We start from the raw sequence: 22,672 nt of genomic DNA on the forward strand, positions 1-22,672 counted from the left end.
CCTCCCAACGTAGCGCCCCCCAGCGAACGGGAGGCGCGGAGCACCGCACGCCCCCGTCCCTGCGACGTCGAGAGGGCGAAGAACGAGAGAAGGCGGGCGGACATCAAAATAGTTTTATACAGGTTATTGGTATACAGGTAAAAAACGACCCGAGGGCCCAGCGCGGGGCAGCACCGGCCCTTGCCTCCCCGGGAAGGGCGCTTCGAGCCCTAGTGGAAACGTGCAGCGAAGGCACAGTGCGCGTGGGGCAGACGCTTCCACGGACAGACGGACGGATGGACAGAAAGATGGATGGGCTCCTCGGCACGCTGAGCACCACTGCGGCACAGAGAAGTCTCACACGGCTACAAAACCATCGGCCCTATCAGCCCCGCTCACCTCCCGTGTGTCGATTCCCAAGGACTTATTGCTGGGGACAGCTCTGCCCACGCGGCGCTCCAGGAGCTGCTTAAGTCACAGTCCAGCACCAAACCCAGCATGGAGCTGGGACCCCGCATGGGCTTTGCAGGGCAGAGGCACCGAGGGGCTCATTCACGCCACAGCGATGCAGGACAGCAGTGTGGACGATCACCTCCCTGTTTGCAGAGCACTGCTCCAGCCGGATCTTACCCCGTGCTTCTTGCCCTATACCAACACCACAGATGAGGGAAGAAGGTCTGCAGCCACCCAAGGGTCACCTTCAACCTTCCAGGCAGCTGCCGAGACCTTCAGCACAGCCACAGCTCCATAGCTCTGGAGAGGCATCTACCACCCGTGGGGTTCCTTGCAAGAGAGGGACCAGCAGCCTGGGACAGGGAATTTACTGCGCTGTTCCTCCAGAGCCCTCATCACACATTTGGGTGCAAACACTCCAGCACTGCCCCATGCAGATCTCAGGAGCAGATCTCCTTGGCCTGCTGGAGGCAGATCAGCTCAGGATATGTGGGATATCCAAGGCAGTGAGTGCTCCAGGCACTGTAGAGTTCAGTCCGTTGGGAAAAAGAAATAAACAAAAAAGAATGAGCAGCAAGGAAATAAGTGCCTAATTCTAACCCCAGACTTCTGCCCAGAAAGCACGAGAACTTCAGAAATATATGAAGGCTTTGGAAATCAAATGTCTTGGGCATCCTGCCCTTCTGGGCACCCTTCATTGCCCCACAAATTCAACGCAGCTGAAAGATGCACATTGCAGCTCCTCTTTCCAATTACTTCAGTGCTCCAGAAGAGAATTTGGCTGCTTTTCCCTCCAGCACAGCCACTCAGCCCTTCCTCACACCTTGCACTCAGGCCTCCACAGCACGCTGCAGACATACAAGCAGGTGGAGCTCTTGCTACGTACTTCAGGGACACTGTAGTAGCAGAACTAAGTTAGGCCAGCAGGCTAATGTGGTGCCTAGCATCACCAGAGCTTGATGAGAGTTTTCTAAGTGCTCTGATCACTAAATGGTATTAAATGCACAACAGCAAAGGGTGCAACTGCTCTTCAAAAGTCAAGACCAAAGTCAGGCCATGGATACCCTTTCTCTCTGCTACTCCAATAATGCTCAGAACAACCTCCAGTCGTGCTTTCAGACACTGCACTGCTGAAACACCAACTTGTGCAAAAGCCAAGCCCACATAAATGAGATGCAACCAAGTATGATGGGGACATAATTTTCTTCCCCAGAACCAGGAACAGCAGTTCTGCAGAGCTGACAAGCTGCTGAACTTGGTCAGAATTCGCAGAAGCTCTGACATCTGCTCCTTTCTCCAGTTCACACCAAGAATTGATGTCATCTCCTCCAGCCTTCAGGATGCCATATCACCACTTGGAACTAGCAACACATTAGAGGTGCTCCACAACCACTGCAGTGTGGCTGAGCACAGCATCTCAAGGTAGGGAAAAGCTCCAAGGGAGCAGCTGAGAAGCAAGTACAGGCTGTTTCCAAAGGCTGCTCTGCAGAACGTGGAGCTGGTGATGGATCAAGGCTTCCACCACACACAGTAAGAAAAATGAAATCAAAACAGGTAGATACCACTTCAGAGTGTCGTGACTACGACCCTACACAGGTCTTGGAACACTTCCCCACCATCTGCTCACAGTGCTGAGATGCTGGGGAAGTGTTAGGAACTCTGCTGGCCAACCTGCTTAATCACCTTCCAGTCAGCGTCATGTGAACCTCCAGACCTTGCCCTAAAAACATAAGCCATGCCCTTAACCCAAACACAGCCTCTAACACCCACTGATTTGCATGTACATAGGAACAGAGCAAACAGCAGAAGGAAGTCAGGAGCTGCCACCCAAACACAGTCCTGCAAATTAATGTCTCAAAACTGATCCAGAGGGATCACCCCTCCCTCCCGCTGGGGCTAGTCCATGGAAGCTTCCTTTCCTCTCAGGGAGGTGTCAGTGTTTGCTGGAGTACAATGTTTCTTCTTCAGTGTCTGTTTCATCCTGGAATTCGTGGCTCAAGAGGGATTTCTTGGAGCCGGTGGACATCATGCGGATTTCATCCTCGTAATCGTCGTGGTGCTGCCGCAGGCGGTGGAAGCCATCCTTGTGTCTGTTGGACTTAATTGAGCAGACACACCAGATGATACAGGCAGTGAGGATCAGAGCTGACATACTTGCACCTGCCAGAGAGAAGACACTGAATTTAATTCTATATTCCTCACCTCAGAGGCTTCTACATTCTCCAGTATCAATCCTCCCTCACACAATCACAGCTGCTTTCCTCACTTCTGTGCCCCAGGAGGAAGGAGCTCAGTCACAGTACAGAAGCACTACATTTTCTGGGCTAGCAATTTAAGATAACATCAGTGAGCTCCTCTGCAGTACACTGGGAACTAACCCCAGCTTCCCCAGCAGCAGCCACAATGACAGAAATATAAAACATATAAATTCCTTAGTGCTTGCCCAGTGCCAGACCATGCAAAGAGGCCTAGGGAAAATGTAAGATCTGCTAGGTCCCAGCCCTATGCACATACAGGTTCTCCCCCTTCTAGCCATCTCAAGGTCCATTCAGGACCCTTCAGATCCCTGCAACATTCTCCACTTCCTCTGTTTTTATCTGCTAGCCCAGCATCACTAGAACCAAAGGCTTTTGGACCAGTCTGCAGGGCCAAGCATGTGTTCAGAAGGGAAAACAGGAGGAGGAAACTCAATGCTGCAGGCTACTCTTCCAGAATCCAGTTTAAAAAAATAAAAATAAAAAAAATAAGGGTTACTGTCAGCATGAACCAGCCCAGAAAACGAGGCTCAAAGCTTTGAATGAAGCTATCACTTTACCTGCAACTGTTACAACCAGCTCCCTTGGCAGACCAAATATCTTGTTTTCCATGTCAAATACAATGAACACAGAGCTGGGTGCATCATGACGTACCAAGACCTATGGAAAGATACAAGGACTCAGTCTGTCTCAGTGTTTACACATCTGGTAGGTATCTAAAGAAAAAAGACATCTGCTGCCCAGGGCAGAACCAGGCAGATACTAAAGATAAATGCAGTGTAGGGAAAAACTGTTGCCCAGAAAAACTCTGCCTTGTTCAGAAATTCTTCTCCATTACCACAAGGCAGAAGACAACTACTGTAGCCAGAAGGTAAACACAGCCAACAAGATACAGCCCAGGTAAGAGCAGTTAGGGATGGATGCCTTCATATGAAAGCAAGGGAGAGCTCCAATAGATGTTCACATACCTGCATATGCTTCTGTTGGTACCCGTCAGCTATAGCATTGATGTTATGCAAACCAGGAGCCAACAGCACATGGAAATAGCCACCTTCTTTAGTACAAACCCTCAAACCTTCATTAAGAACAATGACAGCTTTAGAAATTGCCTTGCCACTCTTGTCTTGGACAAATCCATGGACTCCCTTGTGAACCTGAAACAAAACAAAGCATTTCAAATGCCTCATGTTCCAGTCCACGTGTAAGGCATATTTTGAACTAAAACAGGATCTAGCCTCCCCTTAAAATATAGCATGCTCTTCAGCAACCTTAATCATCACCCCACCGTGATATTCCCCTTCTCCCTTCAGAAATAAGATTATATAATACTGCAAGGGCTGCTCAGCCCACTAGAAAGAAAGGCACCCATCCCAACACCTTCACTCCCAACAAGGATTTCTGCCCCCAGACCACTGCTCACCTCCACAAGCATGCTAAGGAGAGACCTCCTGTGTTCTGCCCACAGGCCAGGGAGCTGCCCTGCACTGGGGAAGTAGCAGCAGCTGGTATAAACAGTGATCTCAGGACAGTGACCAAATGTAACGCTGAAATCCTGAAAGAAAACCACCACAGTTACAAGAGACAGCATTTAAAAGGTTTCCCAGAGTGCAGCTGAAGATGGTTGAGGTTTTGCCCAAATTTAAAGACATATCTGCAAGGAAGGAAAGCGTTGTGATGAGATGAAGTACCTTCATACTTCCCAGGTGGCTGTGCCATTCAGAGCCACGGATCACACCCCCAGGAATATTCTCATCTGTGAGAGTAAGAACACAGCAATCAGACTGATCTGCTCCTAGCAGAACCCAGCACAAGTGGTCAGGGGTTCAAAGGATTGAACCAAACCTACCGGACTTATTTGGACATCCTGGCTGGCCTAAATGCATCGACGGATGGTTGTTTGCATATACAGATGCCAAATGCTTCAGTGTTTCTTTGTTCTCCACTACAAACAGGAAGGTGAGACATTAGGAATGCAGGTCCTATTGAGTGGGGGAAGATATTCCTATTCTAACCCCATGATCCGATATAAAACAGTCACACGTGTTGCTTCAGGGGGATTTCAGATTTCTTCTTACATCTAGGGGTGGTATCACACACAGAGGAAAAACTGAAATACTGTTCTGAAAACAGAAACAGTAAATGTTCTGACTCCAAGCTGAATCCTGTCAGGGTGCTGAGCTTTGCTTTACAGACTGCCAGCAGTTCTCCAGAGCCAAGGGGTTAAAGCCAAAAGGAGGCTACAGCACACCATCAGCACAAAAAAAGGACAAGCTCTTTCACCATGCAGCCACATGACTGGCCAGAGCCTAACTGCACTGAAGACCCTGGAGGAGTCAGTCATACCTGTCTGCACTGGCTTATCGTAGGGATAAGTGACAAGCAAAGATCCACCATCTAGAGCAACAGAGAGGCTAAAGTCTTGCTTCAATATCAAGTTCTCCATGGCTTTGGTTTCGGGCTCTTGTGTTCCTGAATACCTGGAGTAATTGCCTGTAAGTAAGAACAACAAATAGGAAAAGGGATTGATGACAGCTTTCTCTGCTATTTGACAGGCTTGCAGAAATGTTTCTTCTTTATGGCTGAAATTATCTGCCTGAAAATATATTTGCTAGATCTCAGCAAATTGCTTCTGAAAGATTAAGTAAAGCATCTCATCCACACTGCTCATGGTTGGAATTCATCTGCAAAGCTTAACAAATGTGAAAAATGACTGGTTTCCCAATCTATTTACTTTTGTGATGCAGAGGGTATTTCATGTGTGTTTGCTTTCTTCATTGTCCCTGAACTGACACCTAAGAAAGCACTTGGGATGATTCCAGCCAAAGGTGGCCAGAGAAAACACTTCTTCTCCAGGAAAGGTGGGCATAGCAGTGGTACAGAGCTGGATGTAACAGGCAGTTAAAAGCATGAAAAAAGGAAACTGTTTCCAAGGAGCAAGAATAGAGAATGCTTTTCAGAAACGTAGCACTGAAAGAAATCAATTAACAGGAAAAAATACTGTATGATCTCTGGACTGCTCCAAAAGAGCTCTGCTTTGTCTTCTCCTTTCCGTACAAAGGTCTGCAAATTACAGTCTCTAAGGGGAATTCAAGCTTTGGACGTTTCCCAGCAGCTGTGCTACTTCAGCTCTGAGGCAGGAGCACTGCCCTCTTTACAGGAAGACCCCACAATCAGATAAGTACCTCCAACCCTAGAGAGGCCAGCCAGCAGGAGACTTCTACTGCAGCCCGCATTTCTATGGGGCACCACACATCAGTTTGCATCAGTTAGCTTTACCTGTGAAGTCTGTGTCCAGATCTCTGCCATGGGCATTAGTCTGGCCTATCTTGGAGGTGCAGCCCCTCTCCTGTGCTACCTCCCGTCCGTCTGGGTTCAGGGATGGCACAATCACAATCCGTGTTCGGTCAATGAGCTGAACAAAGCAGGAAGGAAACAACACATCAGTACAATTAATAGGGTTTGTTCTCTGTACATCTCCTTTGTCTCAATCTTTTCCTAGAAATAGCTGCTTCCATTGATTTCATGAGCCACAGGTTCCCACTGGCCCCACAGATCTCCTAACATCCTCCCTGCATGCACAGGACCCACAGGCCAAAACAAGACAAGTCTCTCCTGACGAGTGCTGTCTTCTCAGGATACAACTGGAGGGCTCCAAGACTGTCCCTCGCAGCAGAGCTCCTCACCTTTGTAACAGCAGCGTTCTTCTTGTAGTTCATGCAAAGAAATTCTGCCAGTGTCAGGAGCAGCTCGGTACCAACAGGAGCGTTCCCATGAATCCCAGCAACAAAGCGGATCTTGGGCTCCTCAGGCTCAGACTGGTTGGGCTTGTTGGAGATTTCAAGGGACCAAATCTGACGGAACTCAACGCTCTGACCCAGGCTGCCGAGAGAGAAGAAAGCAGAGTGTGAGCTCAGGAACAGAGCTTGGCCTTGTGGAGAAACCCTGGTGTCAAGGGAATGCTGCCTCCTTCCCCAAGCAGGTTACTGAGACAAGTGGCACAGAACACACAGCCACATCACAAGCATCCAGGCAGAGATGCACGGAACACTCAATGCTCCATGCATCTCTATGTAGCCTATAACACCACGTGTGGAAGGAATGGCTAAATGCCTCCACGCTTCCAAAGTGGGTTTGTTTGCTTTGGACTTTTTTTCTCCTCTTTAATCAGAGCAGGATACATCCAGAGATCAAACTAATTCATAAAGCACCCAGTTCAGAGGACAAAAGCAGGCCTATTTCCAGCAGTGCAGAACTTGTTTCTACAGTTGTGCCATTAAGTTAGCGAAGTGAATGCAAGCAAAGCAGGGAACACAATCAGGGCTGATGCAACTGGAAGGACAATAGAGGCTACAGATCAGAAGGGCAGCCTTGGCACCAGCACGGACAGCACATGAGCACACTGTGCCTGGTGACAACAAGTAACCAGGGGCCTGGGACAAAGAGGCCGGATTTGTGCCTTCTGAAGTTGACAGAGGGTAATAGCTACAGGTCACAAGGGAGAGCAGAGAACCACAAGGCAGCTCCTGCAGGAGGGCAGAGAGCTTGGCTCAGGGCATTACCTCAAATACATCTCACAATGTTAAATTAAAAGCTGAAAGGAAAGCATTGAAAAAAATGCCATCGGATTTATGATCCTCATGGGTCTCTTCTGACCCAGAATATTCTACAATTCTAAGATTCCGAAGCCATATTTGTCCACTTGTGCAGCTTAGATGTCAGACAGGGATTGGAAAACAGGGAATAGAGTGTGTCTGCAGAAACCTGGCATCTCAATGCTGGGAATATCAGTGCAAGGCACCCAGGGCAGCTAACTGCACCCTAGGTTTCAGTCAATAAAATGAGGTCTCAGGAAAAAGCATGTGGATGTGTCTGTGGGTCCCTGCAGCCAATGCTCTGCCACCATGCCCTTACATCTGGGGCTCCTCTGAGCTCATGCACCACAGGGTAGGACAGGAACAAGCTCCCCCCATCTCTGTATCGCATTCACAGCTCATCATTGCACTATTTCTCTGCCACAGGTCGCTGCTCATGGAGGAGCTGAGCACTGCTGCTCGGAGTTTTCACCTGGAGAGATTTGTGATGTGTGGGTAGTTCAGGTAGAGGCCTCGGAGGAACTCGGAGAGGTCCTTGTAAGGGCGGTACCGATAAGGAGAGACTTTCCCCGAGGAGGAAAGCAGGAGGTGTTCCACACCATTCTCAGCAGAGAGATCCTTGATCAGAGTCTCAAACTCCTTCTCATTGGGGTCGCTGGTGTCTGGGGTATTCAGGACTGGTGCTTTCCCCTCCTCCACTTTGGCATCTGTCCGTTTAAGAGTGAAGTTGACTTGCACAGCACCTTCGCTGTCAACTGCCACCGTCTTAGTGACAGGATTGTACCTGCCCAGGGAGAAGAAGGGACAAGAAAACATCAGGGGTTGAGGCCTCACACACCGAGCCATCCCCCCTCCTGCCCAGATACTCAGCACAAGACTGCTGCTGCTCTGCAGCCAAAGGAAGCAAGAGGCACAAATACAAACAGCAAAAAAAAAACTCCTCAAAAGGGATATGGGAAAGGCAGGGCAGGGAGCAGCTCAGGACCCAGCACAGCCTTGAGCTGCTTCTGGCACTGGTATTGCAGGGTTACGTGGCAGGCAGGGAGGATGACAGGTCAGGCAGCTTTAACCCAGAGAACAACAAGGTTTTGGAAGCCGTTGAAATCATTTCTGCAGGCAGCTGCCTGTGTGAGAATTTCCCCTAAAAACACCAAGTTGCTTGCCCAAACCACCTCCAAGCAAGGGAAGATCTGGACCCTACACTGTCACCAAAGGAACACGTCCCGACATCAGGGTAGCACAGCTTTGTCAGCTCTTGACTAAGAAGCCAGGAGAGCACTGTGGCAGCTGTGCAGCACCCATCCCGTGCACCACGGCTCGCTCACCCTCGTGCAGATGCTGTGATTTTGTACGTCCCCTGCACCAAGAGGCGCCAGTAGTCTCCATCCTTGTAGGTGGTCACTGGGTGGTTGATCTCAGCGACGCTGATGGTGGCATTGAGGATGCCCCTTCCATCCGTGGCATCCAGCACGAAGCCCCAGACCCCACGGTGAACCTGGAACAGACCCGGAGAGCCCCACTCAGCACCAGCCCTCCAACACGCAGCGCTGTGGGAGTGCTGACATGCAGAGCTCCCAGCGCTCCTGGAGGAGCAACGCGTTCCAAAAGGGCTCAGGTGAAGCTGGAGTGGACAAAGGTCACACGAGCACAATGAATGGGCAATTGTTTGGCTCACGATGCCATGACGGCACGTACGCTCTGCCCCACACCTCTGTTTGCATGCCCCAGCTGCACCGTGCTGCCAGCAGCCGTGAGTCAGATGGAAACAGCACAGAAGGGACACTCTAGCCAAGGGAAAACTGAGCTATTGGGAAATGAAATGCCCCCACCTGCATCACCTGGCTGCTGTTTCCATACAGATTTTTGGCATGTTAAGGAGGGGAGAAGAAGAAATCAATGCATGTTCAGATGGAAGGATTGCTGTGGAGAAGGGACTTGGACTGGGTAGGAAGCAGCACTCACTGCAGTGTGCAGATCAGCCTGCTTATTCCAGCACCTCTAATCCAGGCCTAAGAGGCAGCTCTCACCATCTTTTGGAGTCCAGGTGTCTCACCTGTTTCATGAACTGCAGGAGGGACCTGCGGTTCTGCTCCCAGTACTTTGGGAGCTCCTCTGCGTCTGGGTATTTCACACAGCCCAACTCAATGGTCACTTCAAAGCAGTTTGTGTTTAAGTAATTCCAGTCTTGCATCCCACCTACAAGAGGAATGTAAAAGAAGTTTTGATATGACCTCCTGAAGGAAGCAGTAACATAGCTCATAGAAAAAAGATAAAAAATAAATAAATCAGATACCAGAGAACGATTAAATTCTAACTACCACATGCAATTAATACCAAAGTAAAAGGCTTTTAACATGAGGCAAGATTCAAGCTTCAGGGGGTTGTCAACACTGCAGACATCCACCCTCCTCGTAAATGCCTTTCATGTCCATTATACTGCTGGTAACCAGAAACACCACACCATAAATTCCTCCCCTCCGGAATGACTTAACCTGGGTACTTTACTGAAGAGGTTACAAAAGAAATCCAAGTCCCAGGAATCTGGGTTGAGAGATGCAAAGCCTGTGACTGATCAGACTAAATTCTTTCAGCTGCACACGCGTTAACTTGGAAAGAAACACTGCAAGAGACTTCAGGATGACTTCACCTGGAACATTGTACCACTGGGCCCCATTTGTGATGCCATGTGGGAAGTACTCGTTGGGGTACATATCCTTACACGGGCTTCCCTGATACATCTTTTTATTTTCCTGAAAAACAAGATGCAACATGTGAAGCTGAATCTGCTCTCTATAGCCACTGGCACTTCTGTTCTAACAGACTGGCTCCCCTACCACACGCTCAGAGAGCTCATGATAGCATCAAGAACTATCCTGGCAGATAGCATTTCCCATTTTAGAGCTTTACCTTGGAGTAGGAAAGTGCCAGCTGCTGAAACACAGCATCGTCTGGGGATTTGCTGTATATGGCCACTCCTTGTTCATCGTCATCATAGGGGTAATTAACCACCAGAGAACCTGCAGAGAAAGTGAGATTCAACTCAGACTTGCAAGCTTTTCAATGGAGTCCTCAGCCTAACAGAAGAAGCTTTTCTTTAAGAAGGTCAGGACCAAGCTCTCAAGACTTGGCTATAAACGTAGCATTAGGCACAGTGAACAGAAGAGACAACAAAAGCACAGGAAAAGATGAGACTGCATCCAATAAGGAAGGCAAACCCCAACCACGACACGTCAAAGCTGTGCCTTAACATTCTGGAGGGATGGGCACAGCCTGCTAATAATCACTTTCCCAGAGGAGTGAACACAAAGGAAATTTTCGAAAACACTCCTGGTGCCCCTGACCCAACTGCTGCAGCTTGTCAGCCTTCTGGAGCTTACTGCAAGGGCAGGCAGACTATGACAGCTCTGGCTGGCTGAAACTTTCCCTAAGGAAGCTGTGTTAATGGCACTGTGGGACACAGACAGTGCTGCTGCTGGAGAACAGCCAGCTCCCTCTCACCCACACACTGTATTTCTGCACTACAGAATTACATGCTAGCACAGAGCAACACCTGCAGGTCACCACACAGCTCCAAGCCAGCAGATAAAGTGTCTAGGGAATAAGCTGCAATGCAAAGACTTCATTTAGATCATTCTAAAATGATAATTAAATTGCAGCAAATTTCATCATTCTGCCGTGCAATTTGAGGCAGGGAACCCTCAGGATTACATCGTTTTCCCCTCAATTTATACATACTGCGAAGCCTCTGATGGCCAAGGCACTTCCACATTCACAGAAGCAGCCACTGAGCAGCTGCTGACAGGGCAGTCCATCCCAATTGCCCCATCACCTCACAGGCAACATGCCAGCTGCTGTCCTGTGCATGTGCTCCCTCCCACAGAAAAGTGGCTGTGCTCCTCTCAGCAGCCTCTTCAACTGCCTACAAGCGTGCTTGGGGGACATGGCTTTCAGAATCTGATCCACCTTCCAGAAACACAACCTCCAACCAAGCAACAGTAAGTTTGGTTTCCCCTTTTTCTACAGGCACCATCCCCCGCACAGGAACCCGGCTGCTTTTGCTCCTGCTGTTTCACAGCAGTGTCCCTCACTCCATGCCATAAACACAGCAGAGATATTCCTGCATTCTCAAACCTCAGTGGTGAGAAAGGAGCCTGGTGTGGCTGACGTACCTCCGTGCAGGTTTGCTGAAAGCACGAATGGATAAGTCTTCAGCCAGCTCATGACAGCCAGAGTTTCGGGCTGCGGAGGGTCTGCCACCTGGAAGAACTGATCTGGGAAGTTCCGGTTCAGGTCGTAGTTGTTGCTGTTGTTTCTGCCAACGGTTCCTCCTCTGTCTCCTGAAAAATGAACACAAGTTCAGGTTTGAACCCTATGCAATTCCCCATTTTGCTGTGGAAGCCGTGTCCTCATACTGTTGATCAGTGGAAAACAGCAAGGAATGCAACAATGCAGGCTCCCTGCACCCCAGAATGACAGGACATCCACCTTCCTCCAGCAGGAGTGCATAGAGGTGTCTGGGGGCCCAGTCAGGCCTCAGCTGGCAGAAAGACACTGAACCATGAACAATCCCAGCAGCTGCTGTCATGACCACAGAATCTCAGACCTTCTCAAACCAGCTGGACAAGTTCTGTGTTAAACACAAGAAGAGGTCTACTTCCAGAAAATTGTTCTGGACAAGCTTTGTTGGGCCAATCTGCAAAAGCCACGCAGTTTGAAGGACTTCCATGAATGTTTTTGCCAATTTCAACACCACAATAAAAGCCTATATTACCCTTGGACTAGTGCTCCGCAGACTGCCTGGCTCCCACATCACATGTTACTAAAAGCATGGACCAAAGCATAACAAGTATGAGCTATGTAAAAGGAATGTCTTTTTTTGTTTTTAAATAAGCCTTGGGATAGCCACAAACCATAAGGGGACCCAAACAGGGGCAGCATATACAGCACTGCAGAAGCATAAGAGCTCTTTCCAACCACTTCAGGCATCAGTCAGCCACCCACTTCCTGCAGTGCTGGGTCCACCCACTCATTCCATTGCACACACCAGTCCCTTCCCATCCCCCCTGTGCCGACAGCACTTCAGTCCCAGCAGAATGCTTCCAGACTTCCCAGAGGTATGACAGACCACAGGTCTCATTCTCAGAGCTGGAAATCCCACAGCACGGGCAGCATTACCTTCCTGGGACTTCTCATAGCCGTCTGGGTTCATGGATGGCATGATGTGGATCCGTGTGCTCTGGACCAAGTCAGTCACTTCAGGATCTGTGCCGAAGTTCTTGCAGAGGTACTCGATGAGGTTCAGCAGCAGCTCTCGCCCCACAACTTCATTCCCGTGCATGTTACCAATATACTTGAACTCTGGCTCACCTGCAGACACACAGCCATGCCGAAGAGGTAATTATGATTGCTATACTGAAGCTTGGAGACACCTCACCACCATGAGCACTGCACTCAGACCTTTCTCCAGGCCAGAGGGCATTTACCTAATACGTATCCTTCTGCTCCCACAACACCAAGAGGACGAATATTAGTGCAAGGAGGGTGCTTGGTCTTTCTGACCCCAGAGTCCCACCCACTCAGGTAAATTTCCCTAGCAATGCTCTTTAACTGACCCAAGCATCATCCACTGCACCTGGTCTTTCTAAAGAGGAGGAGCTCAGCCTCTCTTCAGATGCCAGTGCTGCATTTCCTTTTCGCTCTGCCCACAGTCTCCCAAATCTAAGGGTCTACCACTCGCATTTGTGTTTGGCTAGAAAGAATCTCCCTCATTACCTGCTTCGTGGACACCAGGGTTGTCAGAGATCTCCATCACGTAGAGCTCCCGCAGCTCCACCGACTTGCCCGCGGAGTACAGCCGGGTGATGTTGGGGAACTCGTTGGCGTAGCGCCGCAGAAAGATCTCCATATCTGAGAAGTGGTGGTGGCGAAAGTCCACAGGTTGGATGGGCTGATGGAGGGAGGTTGGGCTCGGGGCTTCGGGCTGCACCACAGTAGAGGCAACGATAGAAGCAGGAGCGGGTGTTGTCGTGAGCTGTGTGAGGTTGGGAGCTGGTGCCATCACAGTCGGTTGCAAGAAGAAATCCACTTCTGTTGCATCTCCCTCCTTCACCTCAATGTTTTCCCTGGTCAGTGGTGTGTAACTGTAAGAAAAAAAAAAAAAAAGAACAGGCTTCAGCAAGGAGGCTCTGCAGAACAGAGGCCAAAACCTTTGCATGTTTCCCCATCCTCCTCCTCCCAGTCTGAGCACATTCAGATGTTAACAATTATGTGAGAGATTCACCAGCAAAACAAGCTGATGGGGCTCATCCCCCTGCCTCCAAATCCAACCATGCTGCTGCCCCTTGCTGCGTCAGAGGCGTCAGTTCCTGTTTATGGACTCTCCAGGCAAGAATCTGCAGGTGCAGCACAGGGCTAGCCAGCAGCAAGCAACACGTTTACCCCCATATGTGAGGCAAACCCTTACTGAGATGACCTGCTGCACTTTCTCCTTTTGCCCACAAGTAAGATACAGGTTGACACAAACAAATAAAGGAAGAAGTGCTGTGCATCCAGCAGCTCCCCACCACAGCAGGGCAGGGGTGAACAAACACAGCTGCAGCTCTAATCCATTGCAGGACACCTTTCCTGCTGCAGCTTCCAGCCAAGCCCCTTAAACACACAACGTGCTCAGGGGGAAGAAATGAAGTAAAGTAACACGAGCAGTAGGCAGCACCATGGAGACATTACCCCATCACAACAGCGGTCACGTTGTAGGTCCCAGGCACCAGCAGCCGGTGGTAGTCGCCGTATTTGCCTGCTGTGATGTTATGGGCAATGCCAGCAACAACAATGGTTGCATTCTCCAAACCAACCTTGGTGACTGCATCCCTGACAAAACCTTTCACTCCAATGTGGACCTGAGGAAAACAACACAAGGCTCTGGCTGAAGATAGGTAACAGCAGGTCAACAGTGTCCTCACCAGCGACACCATCCCCTCCTGTTCCCACGTGCACAGAGCAGGACAGCTGCCAGGCAAAGACAAACAAGGGCCCATGATTTAGACAGTGCTTGGCCTGGGAGCAAGGACAGGAAATTCAGCATGCAGCAGCTTCTCAAAACTGATCCTACCTAGCTAATCCTCCCATTTGTCAACGTGGGCACGCAACACAATGAACAGAGCAGGGTTACAGGCCACATCAAGGGACAGAACACAGCTGCCTCCCTCCTCAAGCTAAACTGTCCCCTACTCAGGGCATACGTGGGTAGTGAGATCTGCAACTCACAGTCCTTCTGCGTAACACTGTACCCCATGAGGCCTCTTGGAGGAGCTCACTATCACTGAGGATGTGGGAACTGTGGCAGAACCACAGAGATGCACAGAAGCTTTGTAGTCCCCAACCTCTGCGCAACCTCTGCAGCAGCTGTGTTACCACACACAGCCCGTGAGAGCAGCTGATGCAGTGCTCCCAGCCCAGCAAGGGCACAGGGGTTTCTCAGGTGTTGTCCCCAGGCCCCACACCAGCTCACACTACCTTCTCAATGAAAGAAAGGAGGGATTCATGATTGTTCTCCCACTCCTGCTGGAGCTCAGAGGTCAGTGGGTATTTGCAGCAGGACAGCTCCAGTGTGATCTCAAAGCAGTCGGCCCACACGTAGTTGTAATCCTGCATCCCACCTGAGAAAACAAGGCAGAGATGTGTCACGACAACAGTACACAGGATGCACACTCCCCTCTGTCCTTCAGCCCCCTGTGGCATCTCACCAGGATGAACCTCAGCAGAAAAGTCAGATGGGATCACTGTGAAAACCTGTCCTGGGGGAGACAGAGCTCTCCTCTCCCAGTAACAAGCACACTGGGCATTAAGCTGTGAGGCCAAAAGGACTGCCTGCTGCTCTGTCAGCTGAACTTCCAGCACTTGCCAACACCTCTGGGTTCATATCACTGGGAAGCTCTCTGCCAAATGCTACAGAGCCCAGACAGCATGGCAGGCACACAGAGCTGGAATGTTGCTGCTGCAGTCCTTCACGTGTGCTGCAAACTAGCCTCAGACTTGTAAGGCCTGCCTGTAGGAGAAGCAGTTCCATCCAAAACAAGCTTCAGGCTTGACACAAAAAAATGCCAACATCAGAGTGCCAACCTGGGGAAGTTCCACAGTTCAGTGTGAAACCAACCAGCCCGTGAGCACCGGAAAACAGGAGTGCGTGAGAGCATCAAGTTTATCTGTTCATTCTTTCCTTTCAGAGAAACCACAGGCACTGCTACATGTGAAAAAGGTCACCTTGTTCTAGCAAGCACCCCGATCCCATTTGCTGAAGTTAAGATCAACCTTCAACGTGCAGATCTGTTTCTCAAACAGGAACAAATGAATTACCAGTGAGACGTGAGGCTGCTGGGTACCGCCTCAATGGTCCAGAGCTCAGGGCTGTAAACACAATGCTCTGGACACTCACGGGAGCTTTCAATAGTAAGCAGCATGACCCCACAACACCACAAGCCTTTCAAACAGCAAGATCCCAGTAGATAAGTCTAAGAAATGCGAGCTGGATGGCTAACTAGCTGGAAAAGATGGGTAGCCATAGTGCAAAGACACAGCCTGGCACTGGCAGAGGCTGTGACAAGGCACGGCCTGGAAAGGTATCAGCACTGCTCCAAGCACAGCAGTCTTCCAGTGAGCATGGCAGCTGTGAGCACTCACTGTCCAGAACAGGGACTGCTGTCCTGAATCAAAGAGCCCCATGGCATTCTGGTGAAACAGATGGACTGACAGCACAGACCTCTGGGAAGACAGGAGGGATGGGGGCTGGATCAGAGATGTCCCAGTTCTTCCTGGTTCTCCTGGGAGCCTGCTACCAAGGGAACAGGCAGCCCTCGTAGCAAATCAAATGGCACTTCCCACTAGACAGAGAGCACTGCAGCCTGTGCGCAGGATGAGATTAAAACAGGAAAGAGGTTTTTCTGGCCCCAAAAAAATGATTGAGGACCTAAAAAAAAAAAAACAAAAACCAAAACAACCCACTTGTAAAGCTCAGCTCAGGAGGTTGGAGGTGCCAGGCCTGTGACTCTGGTTTTACACAGCTCCTGTTACCAGGCTCAGAGAAGCAGCCCACAGCAGGATGTAAACTCTGTGCAGAGCGGAATGATTTGCCAGCCTGGAACCATCTGTTCATAGTGGGATACTAATGCATTTGAAAACATCCATACATAAACCAGACCCATTATGAAGCATATTTAGTGCTTCATCTGCCATTCAAGTAAATTTAGGACAGATGCTCACCCATAATAGAGCAGTAACGGACTAAATTGGAGCGTGGTATATTGATTTCAGTGAGAGTCTCTTCAAGAAATAGTCCACTGCATGCTTGAAAATTTGGATTGTACGTACTGAACATATTTGGCTTTCTCACAGACCCACTGCAGAGCAGGACAGCTATTTTTACAGCATGTGGAATCACATATTTTTCCATATGCCATCTGCACAACCTCGCAGGGGTAGGCAGGAGATGTGCAGGTGTACAGACTGTACCACAACGGCTGGAGCTGAGCCCTCGCTTTCCAATGCAGAAGCAGCCCTGCCCAGCAGAACCTCCCCCTGCTCTGTCCCATCCCTTGAGCATCAGGGCTGCCCTTCAGGCAGCTGGCTCAGACCTCTCGCAGCACAGGAGCCCTACAGGATGCTTCTGCTCCCTGCCAAGCTCCACACCAGGCAGCAGAATGCAGCGCTCGAGTCATGCCCGGAGCTCCCAACACCATAAATGCACCAGATGCCAGAGAAGCCTTTTAGGCCAGCTTGGAAAGACTCAATTTTCAAACTTCACGATAGAGAAAGCTCTCTAATTCCAGCTCTCAGCGGAGCAGACATTAGGAGATGGAGAGCTGCAGCTCAGCCACAGCAGAAAAGGGCTCCTGCCTGCTCTGCAGGGAGAGCAGATGGCGCAAGGCAAGAAACGTGATTAAATACACTGCACAAGTTGCTTCCTCTGTGGACAGGGCTGATTGCCTCACAGCGTGAGACCAGCAGCAGCCCCAGAAAGGCAGAGGAATGTTTTGGTCCATTAGTCTGCAGTCATTAAAACTCAGAGGAGGTGAGGTTTCAGCCTCCAGCTCCAGCAGCTCACAATCCAGCCCAGTGCAGTGCACCCTGCAGCCTTCCAGGGCCCTGAGGAGCAGAGCAGCATCTTCACATGCACTGCGCTGCTCACGTTAGGTGTGAAAAGAGGCATCAGAGCCTCTAGCAACCAAGCCAACACTTTTCTCAAGGAAAAAAAAAAAAATTACATTAAAGATTTACATTAAGGACTCGTATGTAAACACAACGACAGCTAACTGTATAACCCAGGAAGCCATGGGTGAGACCTTCCATCAGAGCTCACACTGTGCAGTTCCTTGCAGTTCCATGCCCAGGAAGCAGAGGCCACAGCAGGGATCTCATAAGCAGCTGCTGCTCTCAGGGCTCCTTTCAACTGCTCCGAGTTCAGTGTCACCATAAGCTGCTCAGAAGTTGGCAAACACACACCTAACCCCCACCAAACCCCTCCCTGCCCTAATACCTGGTAGGGACCTCCAGCACCTTCACAGCACAGATTGAAAGCAGCAAGGAAAGCATCTTTTACAGAGAGGCTACAAATAAAGAAAAAGCCTCCTGAGGCAGCCCATAAAACACCCCAATCAATGTCACAATTAAGTCCATTTCTGAGTCAGGGCCTTTACCACCTGAAGGCAAACACATCCATCCCACAGACAAAAGTTCCTCACGTTCATGGACTCTCCAGGACAGCCACCCTTCTCGACTCAGACTGCACTAAGCCGCATCAGAAAACAGCCCACATTTCCAATCATTTTCTCGCTCTGAACTGGCCATTCAGTAGTTAAAAGCCCTAGAGGTTACAAGGGAAGGAAGACTAAGCACATGTACAGCAGAGATAGCCCTAGCAGTGCCAGACACGCTTATCTATAGCAGCTGGAACGCAGCAGCCACGTTGAGCTGCATGGCAAGGAGCCATACTCTGCTCACGCTTGACCTTAAGAATTACTCGGATGGTTTGCACTTGCCACCTTAGCTTGATACACATAAGAGGATACTGAAAACAAAGTTAATGGGGTCTGGCACCAGCGTAAGCCTAACTGGTAGCAAAGAATCCCACAGCAATTGGCTTTCCAGCACGTTTGATTTCACACAATAAAACGTGGTAGGAAAATTTCCACCTGTTGAAACATTTTGTTCTCAATTCTTTGTTTTTTCCTGGCTTAAGTTCACTTGGAGGCTGCAGCCTTTCCCAGCACAACCTGCTCTGCAGGCCACCAGCACTTGCTCTGCACCTCAGGCATGTCATATGCTTCTCACCAGAGCTCAGCCCAGCCAGGAAGCTCCCATCCTCCCTCCCCCACGCATTCCAGTTCTGCAGTTACTGGGAAAAGCCTCTCTGTCTGAGTATAGCAGCATACCACCGACTCTCCATCCACTACTGAAAATCAGCGTTAACACCCAAAACCACAAAGCCATACTGAAACTTGACACAACTCCAAAATGTGCAGGCTGCCCCCCGTGTTATCTGTTAGCTCATCTGCACTCTTCCCTCAATGGTGGGTTGCACACCAGTGTGGGATGTGCTCCAAGGGCTGCCATCGCCCTCCTGATCAGCAGCCAGATGGAAGTTACGGTGTGGCTGAGATGGCACAGGTGCCAGCCTAGCAGCACTTCATTCTGAGCTGGTGTTGTCAGCACACTGCCTATAATCACTGCCTGCAGCCATCAGCACAGAGCCCAGGGTTGTGGTTTGTCACAGCTCAAGGGTTTGTTTCCGCAGAGGCGGAAAGTTGGAGGCCATCAGGTTATAAACCACAGTGCTGTGGTCTAGCTCACACCTTGCCATTTCCTACATGAAGAAAGCAGGCAAACCCCAGCTTCAGTAGCTTCCAACACAAAGGCAGCCCGAAAGGTTCACACCTGTGCAACAGCTGCTAGCAAACCTTCTACGGGCTGGCTGGCACTGATGGGGCATTCCCTGTCCCAGCAGGAGGATGAAGTTAACACTGTGGTGAGAAGCATTTCTTGCTCCAGGAGCAGGGAAACTGAAAGCTCAAAGCAGCCTCCCTCCAGAGCACACCCAGCCCAGTTCAGGAAGAAGCCAAAAGCCCTGGAGCTACAGCAAAGAAACCTATTGATCTCAACGGTTGCTGATAACAACCACCACCAGAACAAGGCAGCACAGATCATCCAGGATATCCTGTTCCGTCACGAGCAGATGCACAAGATTACACAAGCCTTCCTTGTGCTGAACTTTCTGCTTTCCAGAGTGAACCTTGAGGCCAGTAAACACAGTGCTGTGCTCGGCAGGGCGGAGGAGAGGAGACAGCTGTTAGCAAACATGGCAGAGCCACATCTTGTTTGAACACCGCAGCTTATCAGAGCAGTGAAATCTTCAGGAATGATCCATCCAACCGCTGCAATAAGGACTTCCTTCTCCAGCACGGCGGTGACGTAAGCAGGTCTAATAATGGATCACCCTCCTTGCTTCCCCAGAAACGTGGACATCGGGTTAAGCATATGATTCAGCTCTGAAATCCGTTTTTTGGAGAGACACCGTATGTTCAGAATTTGTTAAGCTGCAAGCTATTTGGGATCCACTACGCCTGATTTCATTGCACTCCTGCCTTCTGCATCAGCCCCAGTGCGAGGGAAAGCAGAGCAGTCCAGACACAGCAAAGCAGTGCAACTTCTTCAGACCAGTTCTGCCAGATTGGTGCTTTGTCCTCACCACAGAAGTCACCGTGCTGTCTGGTGAGCCTGTGGTTGTACAACTTCCGCAGAGGGGGTGTGGAAATGCTGTAATTCTCTCTAAGGGCACAACCAAGATTTCTCTTCCCGCTACTCAAGGACTCCTTTGCACAAGAGCACCTCACCACAAAGTGACACTTAAGTCTCAGCAGCAGCAGCAGAAGTGACACACGCAGCACAGCCCGCCGTGTGGCCAAACCACCCCACCTCAGGGAGAGCAGCTGGGTTAGCTCACACCGTGCACTCACATCATTCTACACCTTCACACCTGACCACCTTGTAACCACTTACAAACCTACAAGTTTAGAACCCTTAAAAAAAAAGGGTTAAAAACTCTTGCAGAATACTGGCCCTGGTTTCAGATCAATGCTGCTTGGGTCTTCAGTACATTAACACAAGTTCACCTTCCTGTAGCATTGTTAAAACTTGGTAACTGTCTCAAGATCTTACGATAGTCCCTTTGGCAGATGAAGCCAACTGTGTGCAGGATGACTCTCTGGCAACTTAATGAGGGCAGAAGAGCCCTCCAGTGTGCTGTGATCTGTTTCTTACAAGACCCTCCCACGCTGAGATTCACCAAGCACTAGCCAATGTGACCATGAAACCATTTCAAGCTGCTAGAACACATCCCAAGCTAAAAACATCGCTTACCTACCATCCTTCCCTTGGTGGCCATCACTACTGCTTCTCAGCAGGACCAAGAAATCATTTCTATACACCATGATGTGAACCAAAGTAGCAGTGAGAGTGGCTCAGCAGCAAAGCTTACCTTCCACATCATACCACTGAGCACCATTGGTGATGCCCTCTGGGAAGGTCTCTCCCTCCTCACCAGGGCAATTTGGCTTGCCAGTCTTCATTATGGGGTGATGTGATGCATAAGCTTTTGCCAAATATTTGAACACTTCATCATCAGCTGATTTACTGTAGACTCCTGTGGGCTTATGTGTGGGCGAGTCATCATAGGGATAGCTTGCAACCACTGAGCCACCGTGCAGGTTGCCAGAGAGCAGAAACCTGGAGTTGGGAAGGAGAAGGAAAGAACTAAGAGTCACGTCAGAATGCTGCGAATAAGAAGCCAGCAACAGCCGTCTCCACCAGAAAGAGAATTGAAGTTCAGCACATTTCTGAGCAGAGGTACCACGACCAATACCTGCATCCTTGCATCAGACAGCTCACGTGAATTGGGTTATACCTGCTATCTATTTCTTTTTGTTTGTTTTATTATTTAAGTCAAGCAGTTCTGTTTACCCATTCCCTCCTGTACCAGCACTATGTTGGTGCAGTGAGCGCAGCAGCCCCAGCTGGTGCACAAAGGATGGCATTCTTTCTATTCCAGCCTGGTTTAAATGAAAACCTCACCTCACCTTTGCAAAACCATTAAACTAACAAACAAAGCAAAAAGTAATTTCCAAAATGATATTAAGCACATGCAAAGGTTTCTCTTGCAGCTAAATTTGAACTGCACCAAACCAGGAGGCTCCTGGATAACCAAGCTGTCTGAGCAGGACACACCAGTCACGGTGCAGCCTGCAGGGCCTCCCCAAGCACGGCTCTCGATGGGCAGCCACATGCCGAGCGTTAACAAGGAGAGCCCTCGAACTAAACCTCGCTCCCCAAAGCTGAACGGGAGAGAGCAGAGAGCGGCCTGCGCCGCAGAGGGCAGCGCCGAAGGTCGGGCGCCGGTAGGAAAGCAGCCCGGACGGCGCAGGGCCGCCCCGCACTCACTTGTTGCGCCGCATCCAGGCGATGAGGGCTCGCACCTCGGGCACGGGGCCCAGGTCGGGCTCGGAGGCCTCGAATTGGTCGGGGAAGCTGCGGTTGAGGTCCCGGCCGCGGCTGTTCTCCCGGCCGCTCGCCCCGCCGCCGCCGCAGTCTCCCTCCCGGGCGCGCTCGAAGCCGTCGGGGTTGAGGCTGGGAAGCAGGTAGAGGTCGGTGGCGTTCAGCAGGCGGCCGATCCGCGCGTCGCCGCCGGCCCAGCCCCGCACCAGCTCCCGGGCCAGCCTCAGCAGCAGCGGCCGCGCCAGGGGCTCGTCGCCGTGCATGTTGCCCACCAGCTTCACCTGCGGCCGCCCGGGTATGGGCGGCCCGCCGGGCTCCTCGCCTGTCCGGGGCGCTTCCTGCCCCGCCGTCAGTCGCAGCACCCACAGCGGCCGCCCCTCCACCGATTCGCCGATGCTGAAGAGCCGCGCCAGGCCCGGCGGGGCCGAGGCCGCCAGATCCCGCAGCGCCTCGCCCAGCTCGGCCGCGTGCAGGTACCGCAGCTCCTCGCCGGGCTCCGCCGCCTCCGCCTTCTTGATGTGCGTGCCGCGCGCCGGGCCCAGCAGCGCCAGCAGCGCGCAGAGCGGCAGCAGCACACGCGGCCCCCGCACCGCGCTCGCCATGACCCGGCCGCGCGCCCCGACCCCGCCGCGCCGCGGAGCCGCCGGGCACCGGGAGGGGGCGGGCGCGCCGCTCCGGCCGCCGGCCAATGAGCGCCGGCCCGAGGGTGAAGCGGCCGGGGCGAGACGGAGAGCGGCCAACGGGAAGCGGAGGGCGGCGCTGCGTCACCGCGGGCGGGGCGAGACGGAGCGATGTGGCGCCCCCTGTTGGCCGCGCCGCTCCCGGCCTCGTGCGGAGCGCCTCTCGCCGCGGGAC

At 51.1% G+C, this 22,672-nt stretch overlaps 1 protein-coding gene across 1 annotated transcript; it reads right to left on the minus strand.

The window, feature by feature from the left end:
* Positions 1-99: 99 nt before the first annotated feature.
* On the minus strand, positions 100-22,419 carry CPD (carboxypeptidase D). Its single transcript, XM_042830397.1, has 21 exons — positions 21,764-22,419; positions 20,805-21,052; positions 14,792-14,934; positions 14,006-14,175; positions 13,052-13,419; positions 12,455-12,646; positions 11,449-11,616; positions 10,187-10,296; positions 9,927-10,029; positions 9,333-9,475; positions 8,605-8,774; positions 7,752-8,063; positions 6,371-6,566; positions 5,964-6,099; positions 5,031-5,177; positions 4,534-4,629; positions 4,376-4,440; positions 4,108-4,239; positions 3,656-3,841; positions 3,248-3,347; positions 100-2,592 (listed from the first exon to the last, which is right to left on the minus strand). Exons 1-21 carry the CDS (start codon positions 22,417-22,419, stop codon positions 2,366-2,368), a joined length of 4,068 nt encoding a protein of 1,355 aa, XP_042686331.1. The 3' UTR covers positions 100-2,365.
* Positions 22,420-22,672: the final 253 nt, after the last annotated feature.

Source organism: Centrocercus urophasianus, unplaced genomic scaffold, assembly GCF_019232065.1.
Source record: "Centrocercus urophasianus isolate 14NV4802_14NV808 unplaced genomic scaffold, USGS_Curo_1.0 seq_33, whole genome shotgun sequence".
Lineage (NCBI taxonomy): Eukaryota > Metazoa > Chordata > Aves > Galliformes > Phasianidae > Centrocercus > Centrocercus urophasianus.

Bases quoted from the DNA above. Each gene is read 5' to 3' on its own strand.
- CPD (XM_042830397.1), bottom strand. From the start codon at position 22,419: ATGGCGAGCGCGGTGCGGGGGCCGCGTGTGCTGCTGCCGCTCTGCGCG. The intron at 14,935-20,804 runs GTAAGCTTTGCT...TTGTTTTCTCAG, and splicing joins TCAGTGGTATGATGTGGAAG to GTGGGATGCAGGATTACAAC. The intron at 11,617-12,454 runs GTAATGCTGCCC...TTCATTTTTCAG, and splicing joins CTATGAGAAGTCCCAGGAAG to GAGACAGAGGAGGAACCGTT.